Source organism: Solanum lycopersicum, chromosome 6, assembly GCF_036512215.1.
Source record: "Solanum lycopersicum chromosome 6, SLM_r2.1".
Lineage (NCBI taxonomy): Eukaryota > Viridiplantae > Streptophyta > Magnoliopsida > Solanales > Solanaceae > Solanum > Solanum lycopersicum.
The window spans coordinates 34,088,291-34,103,697 of NC_090805.1; the positions used below are offsets into that span (position 1 = coordinate 34,088,291).

General features: G+C 31.6%; 1 protein-coding gene across 1 annotated transcript; it reads right to left on the minus strand.

Moving 5' to 3' along the window:
* Window positions 1-588: 588 nt before the first annotated feature.
* On the minus strand, window positions 589-8,185 carry LOC101250511 (uroporphyrinogen decarboxylase, chloroplastic). The gene is made up of 6 exons (XM_004240802.5): window positions 7,856-8,185; window positions 5,960-6,081; window positions 5,287-5,397; window positions 4,915-5,103; window positions 3,980-4,105; window positions 589-1,385 (listed from the first exon to the last, which is right to left on the minus strand). The coding sequence occupies exons 1-6, from the start codon at window positions 7,956-7,958 to the stop codon at window positions 870-872; spliced, it is 1,167 nt and encodes a 388-aa protein (XP_004240850.1). The 5' UTR covers window positions 7,959-8,185; the 3' UTR covers window positions 589-869.
* Between the last annotated feature and the right edge of the window lie 7,222 nt (window positions 8,186-15,407).

Here is a 15,407-nt window from a genome sequence, read left to right on the forward strand (position 1 = left end):
AGATACAAGTCCTTTTCTTCTTATTTCATAACTTGAGAGCACGAGTTCCTGCATTCCTCTCCAACAGAAACCATCTAGTTAACCCGACAACAAGACAAAAGCAAACAAACAAGGTACTTAACCGATGAAGTTCTCCCTGATGCTTCTATACCAACTGTTTCTCAGGTTTCACTCTAATGTCAGGAGTTCCTTTGTTCTGAGCACCACATGTACTTGACAATATTCCCCAATACACTAACATAACAAGTTGAAGTGTTTGCTAACTTAGATGATGTATACTGTTGCAGCCATGGGATACTGATGGTAGAAGCTGCCTAAAAAGGGGACCATTTTCTGTATAATTCTCATACCTCGTTATACACTCTTGTATGTACCATCTTGCATCTACGCCCACAAAACAGCAAAACTTACCAACTTTACTACTATAGTTTAGCCCACTATAAACACCTGACAACTACCTACTTCATCAAAAATACAATGAACAATACACCAATACCTTTTTCATGCCATGACTCGTGCATACAACTGGGAGCAAGCAAACCACAGAGACGGGGAGAAGAAAAAGAGAGAACACAGCAGCAACCAACAAACGAAAAGTTCAGTGAGTTCAACTTTCAAAGTTTATCAGAGTCGAACTAGACTACTATCAGTCAAAAATCTACACTCAGATACACAATGAGAAAGCCTAGCTTCAACTTCAGTCTCAAATTAGATCTTAAAGCACATTCTAACAAAAATGCTCTGAAAATATTTGTTTCCCTGTTCACTCACAGGAACCACTAGATACAAGAGAAAAAATGAGGAGAAGAATGATAAGACCTTGTCGGAGATATGGAACAGGTTGTAATTGATAATGATTTGATCTGCTTCTAATACCTAAGACCTTTAGCAACCTCAAAGAAGTGAGCAACATTTTCCTCAGGTGTACCTACTTTGATGCCATGTCCAAGGTTCAAAATATGTTTCCCTTTACCAGCTTTCTTCACTGTATCATTTATCCGGTTGGTAATAAATTCCTTGGAGCCAAAGAGAACTCCAGGATCCACATTACCTTGTATAGCCACATTAGGACCCAGTCGTCTCCTACCATCAGCCATATCAACTGTCCAGTCCAAACTGACTACATCTACTCCTGTCAAGGGTAGTCTCTCAAGCAAGCCACCTGATCCACTTGCATAAAGAATCAGAGGGAGATCAGGATGGGTTAGTTTCACTGCCTCAACTATCTGTTTTAAGTATGGTAGACTGAACTCCTCAAAATCGACTGGGCTTAGCTCTGTGGCCCATGAATCAAAGATCTGAACTGCTTGAGCTCCATGGTCAGCTTGATAACGGATATATTTAGCCATTGAGGTTGCAAATATTTGAAGCAGCGAATGAAGGACCTGTGTAGCAACAAAGTTGAAAACATTAAAACATAAATTGGCAGATCATAAGCCAGTGGCAAAATGTTTAAATACAGAATTGATACAAGTACTCAATCTTGTTCCAGTGATAATAATTACAATCCATGTTTCCATCAATATAACCTCATGAAAGGATAGATACTGTGTTTGTACTAACATGTATATCATGTCTCTTTTTCTTTACCCAGGCGAAGTGGTTTGGAGGATGGATGTGCAGGGTCGTTTTAACATGTCGAGCAAATTCTCAGCAGAAGAGGCTAATTTCTTAAAAGGTATCCATGAAGACTGCATTAAACCCCCCCTCAGGTTTAAAAAGAATGCAGCCTGCTAAAAAATCTACAGGTCGTCCTGTCATTGGCTTCCAGCAGAAAAGAAAAGAAAAGAAGTAACTGAAATCTTAACCTCACGAGCAACTAGACAAATAAAAGTGCCCTGAGTGCGATTTCACCTTGCTGCTCCTTATTTCCCATCTTGAATCATTTTTTTAGTTCACATTCTAGGAATCAAAACTTATTTTCCAAAGATGTAACGTGCTCCATGCCCCCTATTTTTATTTTAATTTGGGTTCAAGTAGAATATAATGTGACATATTTAGTGCTATCTATTTAGAGAATGGGTTAACAAAAGAAAGTTTCTTTTAATTTTTCTCTGTTTATTATTTTTCTCCTTTTGGTGAAATTCCTAATGCATTTATTTGGTTACAAGCTTGATTTTAACTATCACCCTAAATGTGCTAAATTGAACCTTATTCAGTTGGGGTTAAGATGATTTGTTGACGTTCAGTAGAGGAGATATTGGTTCTGTGACACTTCTGAATAATTGTTTTGAAGAGTTTTATATGGCCTCTGGACTCGGAGAAAACCTGGAAAAAAGCTCAGTATATTTCGGAGGAGTACAGACGCAAGACCAACAAGCAATCCTGGAGGATTAGGATACACGAAGGGAGAACTACCCATACGTTATCTTGGAGTACCTTTGAGCACAAAAAAGATTACAGCGGCACAATGCAAACCTCTCTTGGATAAAATGGTGGGATGGATAACCTCTTGGACAACAAAGTTCCTATCATATGCTGGAAGGGTGTAACTTATAAGGGTGTTCTTTTCTCAATTCAAACATTTTGGGCACAAATTTTCCTATTACCAAAAAAGATTTCAAAGATGATTGATGCTTTATGCAGAAGTTCCTTATTGACTGGAGGGGCTGAGATATCAAAGAAAGCTCTTATTGCATGGAACACAATATGTTGCCCACAGTCAGCAGGTGGACTCAACATTCTGGACATCCTAACATGGAATAAGGCAGCTATTTGCAAGCTATTATGGAATCTGTGCTAAAAAAAGAAGCTTTGGGTCCAATGGATCCACACATACTATGGGAAGGGTAGAATGGTGTGGATTATGGAGGAAAACAATGCTTCATGGATAATAAAGAAAATTCTCAAAGCAAAGGAGACAATGGAAGATGCAGGGTATGGTGAAGATGAGTTGATCCAGATGCCGAAACTTTCAATACACAAAATGTACACACAACTAAGAGGAGTATTCCCAAAGGTATCTTGGAGAAGTTTAGTTTGTAACAAGGGGTTGCCAAAATAGATTTTTATGCTACGACACTATTCACAAGAAATTACTCACCAAAGATAAGCTTCAGAAATGGGGGGTGGTTCAAGAAACAAAACGGATGAATCTGTAGCTCACCTGATGTTTAAATGCAGCATATCAACTGGAGTTTGGAAAAGGCTACTGGTATGGTAAGGCTACTGATGAGGCTGTTGAAGCTCAGGCGTTCGTTTTTTTTTTCTTTTAGTGCTGTAACGTTTACTTGGTGAATCAATAAATCTATTATTTGCCAAAAAAAATATAAATTGAAGAGTGGGGTCTGCATTCTTCACTTTGTGAGTTTGCAAAGGGGAATAAGATACATCGATTGTCCTTTGACAAAATAAACAAAGAATTTCCGCTTTCTCAAACTTTTAAGGAGCTGAGTGGCAGCTTGTCAAATCATAGAAATGCGAAGTGAAAACTACAGTAAGGGAAAGAACAGAAGTACCTATCTTTAGAAACCAACAAACCTCAGGTGATTTTTTTCGGGTGGTACTGGAATAACCGCCCACCCTGCCTTTCGCATTAAAAAGGAAAAGAAAGAAAAGAAAAAGGCCAAAGGAATGATGCTCCCATGGCCGATTGAGTATATCAGTTATCAAATCACCAGTGGAAGTGTTCAAATATCTACCCCACCCTATTCCTCAACGGAGAAGAAGTGTAACAGCAAATAGAATCAGGATCGAGAAATTTTGGACTCCCCAAATCCGAAAAAAGGCACTGGCTTTGAGAGCAACTCCAACTCTCCAAGCAACAGATGGTTGACTTAAATCATGCACTAAATCAAAATCTAACAGAAAGTGAAGTATCCATCAACATTTCTTGACCTTTTCTAATACTAAAAGCAGGACAAGGGAAAATAAGATTCAACCACTAGATAAGGATTGGAAACATAATATATTTCAACTAATTAACAAATTATGATTGTCACAGCAGGTTTAGTAGCATAGAGTAGCATCAGTAACTTACCTTGGGCTCCGCAAAAGCTAATCTCTTAATTTTTGTAAAGTTCTTAGAGGAACCACCTTCAACCACATATGAAGCCAACGTAAATGGTGCCCCAACGAAACCCAGAACTGCTGCTTGATTATTTACCTATCATAGCAAAGACAAAACTCTAATAAAATTAACATGATAGCACATGTGATAGTCAGTTAGTAACAGCAATAAGAGTGTTAACATTAGCAAAGCCCTGAAGTTGTTTATTATTCCATTTCAATTTTATGGCACTTTTGTCCAGTTCAGGGTGTCCTAGAAAGATAGACACGATTCAATTTATATACAACTTTCACAATTTTTGGGAATGAAAATAAATTTGATGGGACATGTTCTCTATCAAATTAAATTTTCAACCAATTCTTAATACTTTATTTACACTATCACTAATCAATACTATTTGTTTTGAATCAGTACTATCAGTAATCAATACTATTTGTTTTAATCAGTACTATCACAAATCAATATATAAGCCACTGCATCTTAAACTCCATATCCAGTGTATTAGGAGACGAAATAAACTTTTACAAATCTTCTGCAAGGATTTCAAAACAGAAAGAGATAGCAAAGATGTTGAATCTTTCAATCAAGAGACTCTAAACTAATCTTAGTTTGTATTTGCAGTACAGGTGTCTAAAATACCATAAAATATAAAGAAAATGTGGGCATGGTGTAGTCTAAGTTCCTGTACTTTGAAGATCTTAGACTACAAGTATAAGCAGTTTTTACAGTTTACGAACATGATATACAGGTATTTCAGAAGGATGCAATAAGCTTTTCCTCATTTGAGGATAAAAAAATCACTCCATATAAGGTTTATTTACGTCTCTGGTATTTCAACCAAAAAAGAGGGAAAATGTTCTTAACAAATAACCTCCAGAGTAACAAAATAGCCAAGAAATCCTAACCTCTTTCCGCAAAATTGTTAATGCTTCTCCAACATATGGAACTGATTCTTCAGGAATAAATTCTCTAACTTTCTCAACATCAGAAAGTGTGGTCGGTGGATCAAATATGACAGGACCCTTCCCCTTTATAATGTCAAAAGGGATGTTCATACCAGAGAGAGGAGTAAGAATATCTGAAAACAAAATGACCTGCAAACATGAGAAAAAACATTACGAGTGAACCAATAATCATCAATAGAGTTAACAACAGTAGCTTGTGAATAAAAACATCAAAAGATTGGGATTCTCCTTAGGTAAAAGTAAAAAGAATGAAACACCAAATAATATACACAACACCAACACATGCTAAGATAGGACTGCAGAGTTTCTCACCCCATCAGGCTGGAATACTTTCCATGGCTGCAGAGAAATTTCTACCACAAGATCTACATTTTCTGATCTCTCACGAAAGGATGGGTGCTTCTCACATAAGATTTGATAACTCTATACAAAAGAAAAGGTGAATAATAAGATGCAAAATACAAAGATCTGAAAAATCAAACAGGAGTAAAGATAAATCCACCTAATCAAGCCAGAAAACTCTTAACATAGAATCAAAAAACCAACACAGCAGTACTAGAGCATAGAAACTTCTCTAGATTTATGATCACTAAAAGCCATGTATTCCTAGTTGAAGTGTGTAGAAACATCCAACAAATAGGATTTAGAAGTTCAAACTTCTCTTTTCACCAGCTTTTTTTCTCGATTTCAAACAACGCAGGAAGAATTAGTCATTCCATCCCCGTGCAAGCAGCTGATCAATAATGGAAATGCAGATCAGGTATATCAATTAGAAGGCATAAGAGAATTAATGTCTTTCCATACAGACAATGTTTGAGTTTTCTATTCATAGCCATTTATGCAAAGTATTTTCTTTCACTAAATACATCATCTCTTGCAGTTCCAATTACATGAGTAAGTCAAATATGTAACACAATCTGCAGTTAATATTTCGCAGATTAGAAGGTCAACATATGCAAAAAGTAAAATTGAACTATAAACCTGCCTTCATGTACCTCCCTGCTTGTCTCATAAGCCAAACAGGAGGCCTTTCTACTTCTTTACCCCGAACAGCATCAAGCAACAAAGGCTCTGTTGCATTTATAGTTTTTGGTTCAGCAACAGTTCCTGTATTTAAAGCACATCAATCACAAGACCATGTAGAAAATATAATTGAAATCCATTTTTAAAAAAGAAAAAATCGAGAAGGCTTCAAGTAATGACAGATAAGCACAATAAACCTAACTTGCGTTAAAGTAACACAAGAGACACTAGCCACAGATTCAGAAGCAAGGACAATCTAAAGAATATGTAGGTTTATCTTCAATAGCTCAATGTTCAAGAATAGGATAATGCTCATTCATTTAGCTTGTTATACAAAAATTACAGAAATATTTTAGGTGATGAATATGCTCAATTCTCATTAAGTTTGACAAATATGTAATGTGATCGTCAAAAACATGGAACAAGCAGCTTTAGATGTGTATGCAATACTTCTATATGTTTTTTATCAAAGAGAATAGGTTATAATGCACTATAGTCCCTAAAACTATTGCTTGCTTTGCAATTTTCCCTTAAACTAATTCTCTAGCATTTTCCTATTACTCTCACTCTGTGATAGCCCCATGGTCATTAATCTAGCATTTTCCTATTGCTCTCACTTTGTGATAGCCCCATGATTGTTAAATCTAGCATTTTCCTATTACTCTCACTTTGTGATAGCCTCGTGGTTGTTAAATCTAACATAAGCCCATTGGGAGTGTCATTGAGGGTAAGTAAACATGGCAAGCCACTCCTATAAGGGAGTGTCATTCCGGGTAAAATGGGAATATCTGAAATCAGAACTTATAGAATATAGAAAAAGGCATCCATTTTTGAGCCGTAAAAAATGAAATAATACACAAATTGAAACAGAGGGAGTATTTTCTTGATCAAGTAAATAAAAACCGGAGTCAGTATTTATAGACCATCACATTATGACACTTCAACTTAATGGACAGCCCCTGTATGCTTGATCTTAGTGTAAAACAAGTACCAGGTTGGGTTTTGACTTTGTGGAGTTATGCTGTGTATTATTTATTTATTTTAAAGGCAAAAACTTTGGCATCTTCTTTGTAGCCTTTTTTTAGAAGCTTTATGTGATTCTTTGCTCCATAGTCCATATGTGATTATTTTTCTTTGGTTGTATAAGACTAGGCTTCTGTTTTGTTGTTTAAATAGAACTCACAAAAAATAAGTATCAATCACACTTTGATATATGCATCCTAGTTTCCATATTGTTCAATCAGGTACGTTCATTCTAGTATTAAATCGTATGTCTTTTATGGAAAATCAAGGACTCTAATCTCACAAATATCAATGCAGTGACCAAACTAAAACTAATCTCACTAAGTCTTAATTCCATCAAATTGGTATTACCTATATGAATCATTTGCTTCCTTTGTATTATGTTCTTAGCTAAGGGAAACATTATATGTCTTTTGAGACAACTATGCGCGAGTAACATAGTTCTACCCAGTCTTACTAGCCATACTATTGTATCACATTTATGAACAGGCTGATTCGAAAAAAATTCTGCTTAAACAGAAAAAAAAAATAAACTGAACACCAAAGTGATCTGTTTCGAAAGAGAAAATACCAAGTAAAATAATGTAAGAGAAATTTGTAACTACTACTAAAACTCAATTTTTGCTTAAAGAACAAATAGATTTATCTTCAGCATCATAACCAAATGTTAAGACAGCAATGCCACAATTTTGACGAATATTCGAGAAAAGCCCTAACATAACTTAATAATCGAAAGAAATCAGTACATAGGGACGACATTAGCAATCAGGAAGAGATCTGGTGAAACAAAGTAGCATTATCGTAATCAGCAAGTAAAAGAGGTGGAAACAATTACCTCCAACGGAACAAGAGATTCTGGGCTTGAATTTAGAGCGAGAAGAAGAAGACGATTTAGATGAAATTGAGAAAGAAGAGACTGAACTGTAAATACAAGACATGATTTGCAATGGGATTTAGATGAAATTGCTTTGCATTTGAAAGTGGGTTTCGGGCGAAAGGATAAGATAAAAAGGAAATTTTGGAAGTAGTTGACAAAGGAGATAACTTTGTAGAGATAAGATGACAGGAAAATGAAGTCTCTTCCTTTTTCTCATTCCATGGCTCCACATACTTACTAGTTACTACCCACACTTATTCCTCTGTTTCTTATTTTTATGAGTAAACTAGTTTTTACTTTAAAGGTGTGTTTCTTATAAAGGAAAATGTTTTTAAAGAAAAATATTTTAATTTTGGATTTATTTTTTCATGTTTGATTGGTGTGTAGAAAATACTTTTCGGAAATAATTTTTAGTATTTGATTTATGAATGAAAAAAATGTTTTTGAGAAATATTTTTTATTTTTTAATAGAGTAGAAAAAAAAATTGGGGTTGAGAGTGTGGGCTGGGGTGAAAAAATAAAAATTTGAAGTTGAAAATATTTTTAAAAAATGAACTTTTTTTTTGTGGGTGGTGAGGGTGGAGGGAGGGGCTTAATGAGGTTAGAAATAAAAATTTGAGAGATTGAAAATATTTTTTAAAATAAATTTTATTTTTTTGGATAGGGGTGGGGGCTGATTGGAGGTGGAATGAAAGAATGAAAAAATAAAAAATTGAATTTGAAAATATTTTTGAAAAAAAAAAATTTTTTTTTTTGAAAAAAATGCAATTTGAAGTTGGATGAGAGTTTTGGAAAATGTTTTCCTCAATTTTGAGGAAAATGAGTTGATTTGAAAAACATTTTTTAAAACTTTTGTCCCAACCAAACATGAGAAAATTGAAAAACATTTTCCGAAAAATATTTTCCTTCATACCAAACACACTCTGAAACTATATTTGTTATGAATTCATTGAATGAATGGAATGTCCATTGAATTACTATATGAATAGCTATTCGTATTTCTTAGGTTCTATTAACCTTTCTAAATAAGATTGTATCTATTTATTATGATACTTAATATGGTGACTTTTGGAGTGAATTCTCAATTTATAAATAGGGTTGTTCTTTAACCATCATAAAGAAAGATGAAAGACGAAGACATTTGAATAAGATGATCTCTACACTCTACTCCCCATATATCTTTGTCTTATATTATTTCCAGAATATTATTTATGTTTTATAACACGTTATCAGCACGAGGCTCTATTCAATTGAGATTGAGTTTTAATTTTTTTCTTTAGTTCATGTTCTGGTTGATCTCGTTATGAGAATTAAGACGGAAAAATGATAAGTACGGAATCAAGCTTTATATGCACAAAGTCAGGTATGTATCTTTTAGAATCTTTTTTTGATTTAGAATATAATTGTGTTCGGTCACTAATATTGACCAAGAATCAAAGACATATATAACTGATTGAATATAATATGCTTTACGAAATATCTTAAATGGAAGAAGGTATAAAATTTTGGCAGCATGAGTTTGAGTATTATATTTTATAAATTTTATTTCAATGTTTTGATAGACTCAAAAAGTGAGTCATGTTGTAATTTGTTCTATTATACCATTGGTTGTGGGTAAGAAGGTGGATTCAAGTCTCATCACACCAAAAAGGTAAGACATTCAATGAAAGTCCAGTTGCACCATAATGAAAAAATATTTAGGGTAAAACGGTAGATTCATGTTCTATCTCACCAAGAAGGTAAGACATCAATATGAGTTTTGATGCACCATGATGATAATGATTGGGTTCGAGTCCCACATAATTGTGACATATCATGCCTTGTGTGGGTAAGACATTGAGTTTTAACCAATGAACATAGTGATGTTATAATGACGGTTAAGACTTTGATGAAAAGCATGAAAGTTGTCTCATTGTATTTGCTCAATTCCCTGAAATAAATATGTTAGCAGTACATAATAAGTTTGAAATTGGTCCAATTATTTCATTCTATCATACAAAGGTGATAACAATGAATGATATGTATGAAAAATACAAATAATTATGAATAAGGGCGTGGAGGGAGATAATTAAAATTGTCATCATTGTGGTAATTATGAAAGAAAGAACATTATTAGTTCTCTAAATACATTTAAAATGTGAAGGCAATTCTTATCATCATAATGGTATAAAATGTCATTGAATTTGTGGTCGTTGTGCGACCTAATAAAATAAAAATCCTCCATCAAAATAAAGGAAGATAAATTGGTGGTACATTTGACTTTTTAAAGTGATGTTGAGGTGAGTCATGCAAAAATGAAGGCATGACAATGTGCTTATAATGCAAATTTATGAAGCACATATAAATGTTTAGTCCATTTCTTGAATCAAACGTGGCGTGTTATAAGAATTGTGAATGCTCGATCATTCTAAAAGGGAATGAGTCAAGATGTGATAAAATCATTATGGGTTGGATATATGTCACCACTCACATCTAGGCTCTAGGAGAGGTTTGAGAAAAAAATATATACTGCAACTCACCTTTACGAAAGGTTTGAAAAAAAAAGATCAGTTGGCATGATCGATCGTCCATTCCGATCTAATATGATGCAAAAGTAATTGAGAATTCATGTTATTTTATATGATAAAAAAAATATTTTTCAAGAATTCTCTAGTATTGTTTATTCTCATAATAAAATTATTATCGTAAGATTGGGATTGTATTCCCTGAAATTATTTGAAATATATCAAAAATGTGAATATAGGCCCGTTCACTTGCCATGTGGACCGTCTGCAACTATATAATAAGTTGCATCTATGAAATGGTCACATGTTCTTTGTTTTCAACTTACAAATTGATTTTTCTAAGGTTGTTTGCTTGAATTTCTAAATTAAGATCACAGTTTCAAATTATGAAACTATATTAATAATGTTGGTTGGTTTAGCAGAAATTGGATGACTCGAATTATAGTTAAATCATGGGTATAAGAGCAACTCTCCCAAATAAAATTTGGTAAGAGATAAGTTTATTTAACATGTAGCAACACATGTATGCATCAAGCCAACAAGGTTTCTCTATCATAATTGGTTCAGAGTTAGGAACTAAATAATTTTCATCTAAAATTTGGATGTGCGGTTATGATTTTAATTGTTCCACCACGTACAAAGATGAATTTCCAAATAAGATTAGGATGAATGTTAGATTTCCTAACATTAGGGGGATAGATGATTGACAGCTAAAAAGTATTTATGAGGTTAATTATGAATTATCCAGATCCTCGTTAAAAGAAAATGTAAACATGAAGTTCAAGGGATAAATTTTTTGCTTAATGTTGCAAATTAATTGCCATATGAATTTGCTGACCCTAAATTATAATTTAGCTGCAAACGCTCCAACAAGAAGTCCTTAAAGGACAAAGTCTATTTTACACTTAAAGCGTGATAGACCAATCGATTCTAAATGAATAAAACTTCTTAAGGAAGGAGAGGAGCAAATGATCAAGAGATCATGATAATGAGGCAAGTGCTTTAAAAGGAGCATGTTGACATAACACTTCATAAAAACCTTGACAAAAGTTCAGATACCTGAAATGATGATATATGAAGAGATCTTGACATGTTATGTCATATTGGAATGACGTCAAAAGACTGTCGACGATATTTTTGATATGAAGTAGCACTCAATGCTACAGATGATGACGAGGATCTTGAATTCAAATATGTCATATAGTGTGGACAGATAAATGATTGACCAAATAAAATGTGCAATTCAAGTAAATTATGTTTTATTTTAAAAATTTATGTTTTGGACTTATAGTCCATGGATCAAAATATAATGTCAGTGGGGTACGATGAATCATTATGCAAAAGTATAACCATAAGATATAAAGTACGGCATGTGTCTCGGGACATAAAAGAATTTTCGTAAAAGTTCTGATATTATTAAATTGAGATATTACTCTCTTGTAGCGGATGTAATGAGACTTGTTTAAATCTGGCAATGGATGAAATACTGAAATATGTGTAATAAATGTTTGTCATGTCTAGCTAGACGACGAAGGTTATATGAAAATCCTTGAAGGATTTAAAAGGTCTTAAAACAATTTCATTGAGTACCCTAATTATTTTGAGATTGATTAATATAAAAAAGATCAATTTCGATCTCATGAAAATGATTGAATAATATCATATATTAGTGCAATTGGTGCACATAGAGGTTATTGATTATGCAAATATTGAGAATTGTGTGATTCTTCTGGGTATTAGAGTAACCTTGTATGAAGATATGTTGTATGTACAGCTCGATTGAAAGGAGGATACATAAAAGGATATCGAATAGAACATATTTCACCAAAGTTCTTTTTCACGCATGATCTTTAACAAAATGGTGAGAAGTTCAACAAATTCGTTCGAGCGATAATCTTGTTGATTTATTCACTAAGGCATTGCCAACATCAACATTTGAAAAGTTGAGATACAAGATTGGAGTGAGCCGTCTCCGAGATATCAAGTGAAGTTTTCATCAGTGGAGTGAAATACGCATTGTACTCTTTTCCTTAACTATGGTTTTGTCTGAAGTTGAATTTTCCTGGCAAAGTTTTTAATGAGGCAACATTCAAAGCCTATTATGAGATGTGTGTACTCTTTTTCCTTCACTAGGCTTTTTTTCACTGATTTTTCCTAGTAAGGTTTTAACGAGCCACATTATCTATGGACGTTCAACGGAAAGTGTTATAAATTCATTGAATGAGTGTATTGTCCATTGAGTTAATACATGAATAACTATTCATATTCCCTAGGTTCTATTAACTTTTTTTGATAAGATTGTATCTATTTATTATGATATTTAATATGGTGACTTTTGAAATGAATTCTCAACCTATAAATAGGATTGTTCTTTCATCATTAGAAAGGGAGATGAGAGAAGACGACATTTGAATAAGATAATGTCTACACTCTACTCTCCATATATCTTAGTCTATATTATTTCCAGTATATTACTTATATTTTATAATAAATTTATAACTTTTATTTTTATAAAAAAAATTATATATCAAATCATATCTATCTCTATCTGTGACTTATTATATTACATTAAATATATTAAACATTAGTTGCATTGCAAGAATGGAAATAAAATCACTATTTATAGACAATAAGGGTTTAATTAAATTTTCTTATAAGTAAGGGAAGAAAAAGATATTGTTTCTACATTCACTACTCACTTTCAATATTCTAAGCATTAATTGTATATTCGGAAATGAAAAGAAGATTGTTTCAAAAAAACTCCAAAAACTTTTGACATTTTCTATAATATTAACTTAATTCATTTGCAAATATAATTATCAACATAATGATTAAATATTGTGGGAATATAAAAAGAATTACCATTTAAGATTATTTTTAATTACGATCTATATATTTATCTGTTTTTTAAAAAAATATCCTATCTTTCCTCTCTTACAAATTAATAAAGCTCTAAAAAATCTTTTTCCTTTATGAAAAAAAACTATTCACCATTTGACATCATTAATACCTTTATTTTAATATCTTTCTCTATTCCTCCTTAAAGATGTTACTAAATTACAATTAGACATTTAATATCAATATAAGTTGCAAATTATTGATTACTATATTACTCTTTTAATTTATATTATTCAATAAAGTTATAAATTTATTGATTACTATAAATACTAGAGCATATTATTTTCACCGATTGCAAAAATTTCTCACCTTGTTTATGGCTAAGTTTATATATATGAATTATTTGTAATTTTATTATTTATAGTATGAAAGATAAAATGCATATGACAATTTTGAAAATTTAAATTTCAATTCAAATTTAATTTTGATGGGTATGATAAATAATTTATGTTACTCTTCTCTTTTTAGTTTGTTTGATGTCTCTTATTTCAAGTGTTCTTTCTTATCCATTTTTTTTCCGTTTCTGTTGCTTTTTACTCATTATTGGTGACTTTACTATACTTTTCACGTCCTTACTATTTTTATGTTTGTACTATTATGAAAATCTACTTTTTTTTTCTCATTTTCATTTAAATTATATAATCAACAAAAAAAAAACTAATAATTATATTGCATACAACAATAAAATTTTGAGGCTATCATTCATACCGTCAAATAATTGTTCCAGCAATTAAATTGAGATTTACGTTTATTGAAATTGTTTGGTTATTCTATATTTGAGAATTTGTGAAGGGGTTCATAATATGAATATTTATATTAAATTAACTACAAATGCATTGTTCAAATGATTTTTTAAATTTATTTTTTCAGCTAATTTTTACGGGCTTTATTAAGCTAAGGATCTTAGGAAACATCTTTTCTATCTCACTCGATTTAATTTTTTCATATTTCAATTGTAAAATTATATTAAATATGTTGTTATATTATCAGAGGATATTTAATAATTATTCGAAGAGAAATTCTAATTGTTTCTCTAAGTTATCATGGCCTAGTGTGATATAGGTGCTCTGATTGTCGAAGCATATTATCATTTGAGTATTTTTACCTATCACCCAAACTACAACATATTTCTGACGGGATTGTAAAGAGATGTTAAATGAAAATATCTTATTATATTGTAATTGATTGATTTATTAATTTCATTGTTCATGCATATTAGAAGGTTTGATTTTATTTTTTGGAAAATGATATTTTTATTTTTTAACTATATTGTTCAGAAAAGATTGATCCTTGAATTTAAACTATTTTATTTTATTCGCTGGTTCAAAATTTATTTTAAGATAAATAGTGTTATCTATATATTCAAAACTTATTTCCAAATGAAAATGTGTTAACTATATGTTCAAATAATTTTATGCAAAGATAAACTTATTTTGTTATTGTTATAATAAAATAGTTATCATGAATTTATCAACAACTGAACAAGAAGTGTTAACTAAAATCATCATTAATAATTTTAAACTTCACAAGTATAGAAAGCTTTAAATTTAAAGTTGCGTAACATTTGAATTCTTTTAATTTATTGAAAGATATTCTTAAATAACTTTTGATATTTTACTTAGTTACTATGTCATATTCCTCTTGCTATAATATATTGAGTGAAAATTTGATTTTTAGAAAGGTTATAAATTTTATATATACGAGTTCTTTTAAAATCTTTAGTAAACTTATTGACTTGTGCTAAATAATTATATGAATTTACATATAACAATAAAGTTAGGAATATAAAATGTGTGGGTGATATTGCTCTTTGGTCAAGAAATACAATTATATTTTATTTATGTACTACATTAAAAGAACTAAAAAAATATTTTACTATGTTAATTATATTAAATGTCCAATGCGAAAAAATTAAAATGTCATTTTCAGAATTGGTTAAATGTAAAACATAATTGTCTTTATTTTCATTAATTACTCCCACACAACTTTATACTATCATGATCTATAAAATAATAAATAATTATATACTTCATATTATTTGGTGGCTAAAAAATTAAAATGTCATTTTCAGAATTGGTTAAATGTAAAACTTAATTGTCTTTATTTTC

What these genes read in the sequence shown, in the direction of transcription:
- LOC101250511 (XM_004240802.5), bottom strand. Translation starts at nt 7,958, where the DNA reads ATGTCTTGTATTTACAGTTCAGTCTCTTCTTTCTCAATTTCATCTAAA. An exon ending in AATCTCTTGTTCCGTTGGAG is followed by an intron (nt 6,082 to 7,855) that starts GTAATTGTTTCC and finishes CTTTAAATACAG; the next exon opens with GAACTGTTGCTGAACCAAAA. An exon ending in AAGCAGGGAGGTACATGAAG is followed by an intron (nt 5,398 to 5,959) that starts GCAGGTTTATAG and finishes TCTTTTGTATAG; the next exon opens with AGTTATCAAATCTTATGTGA.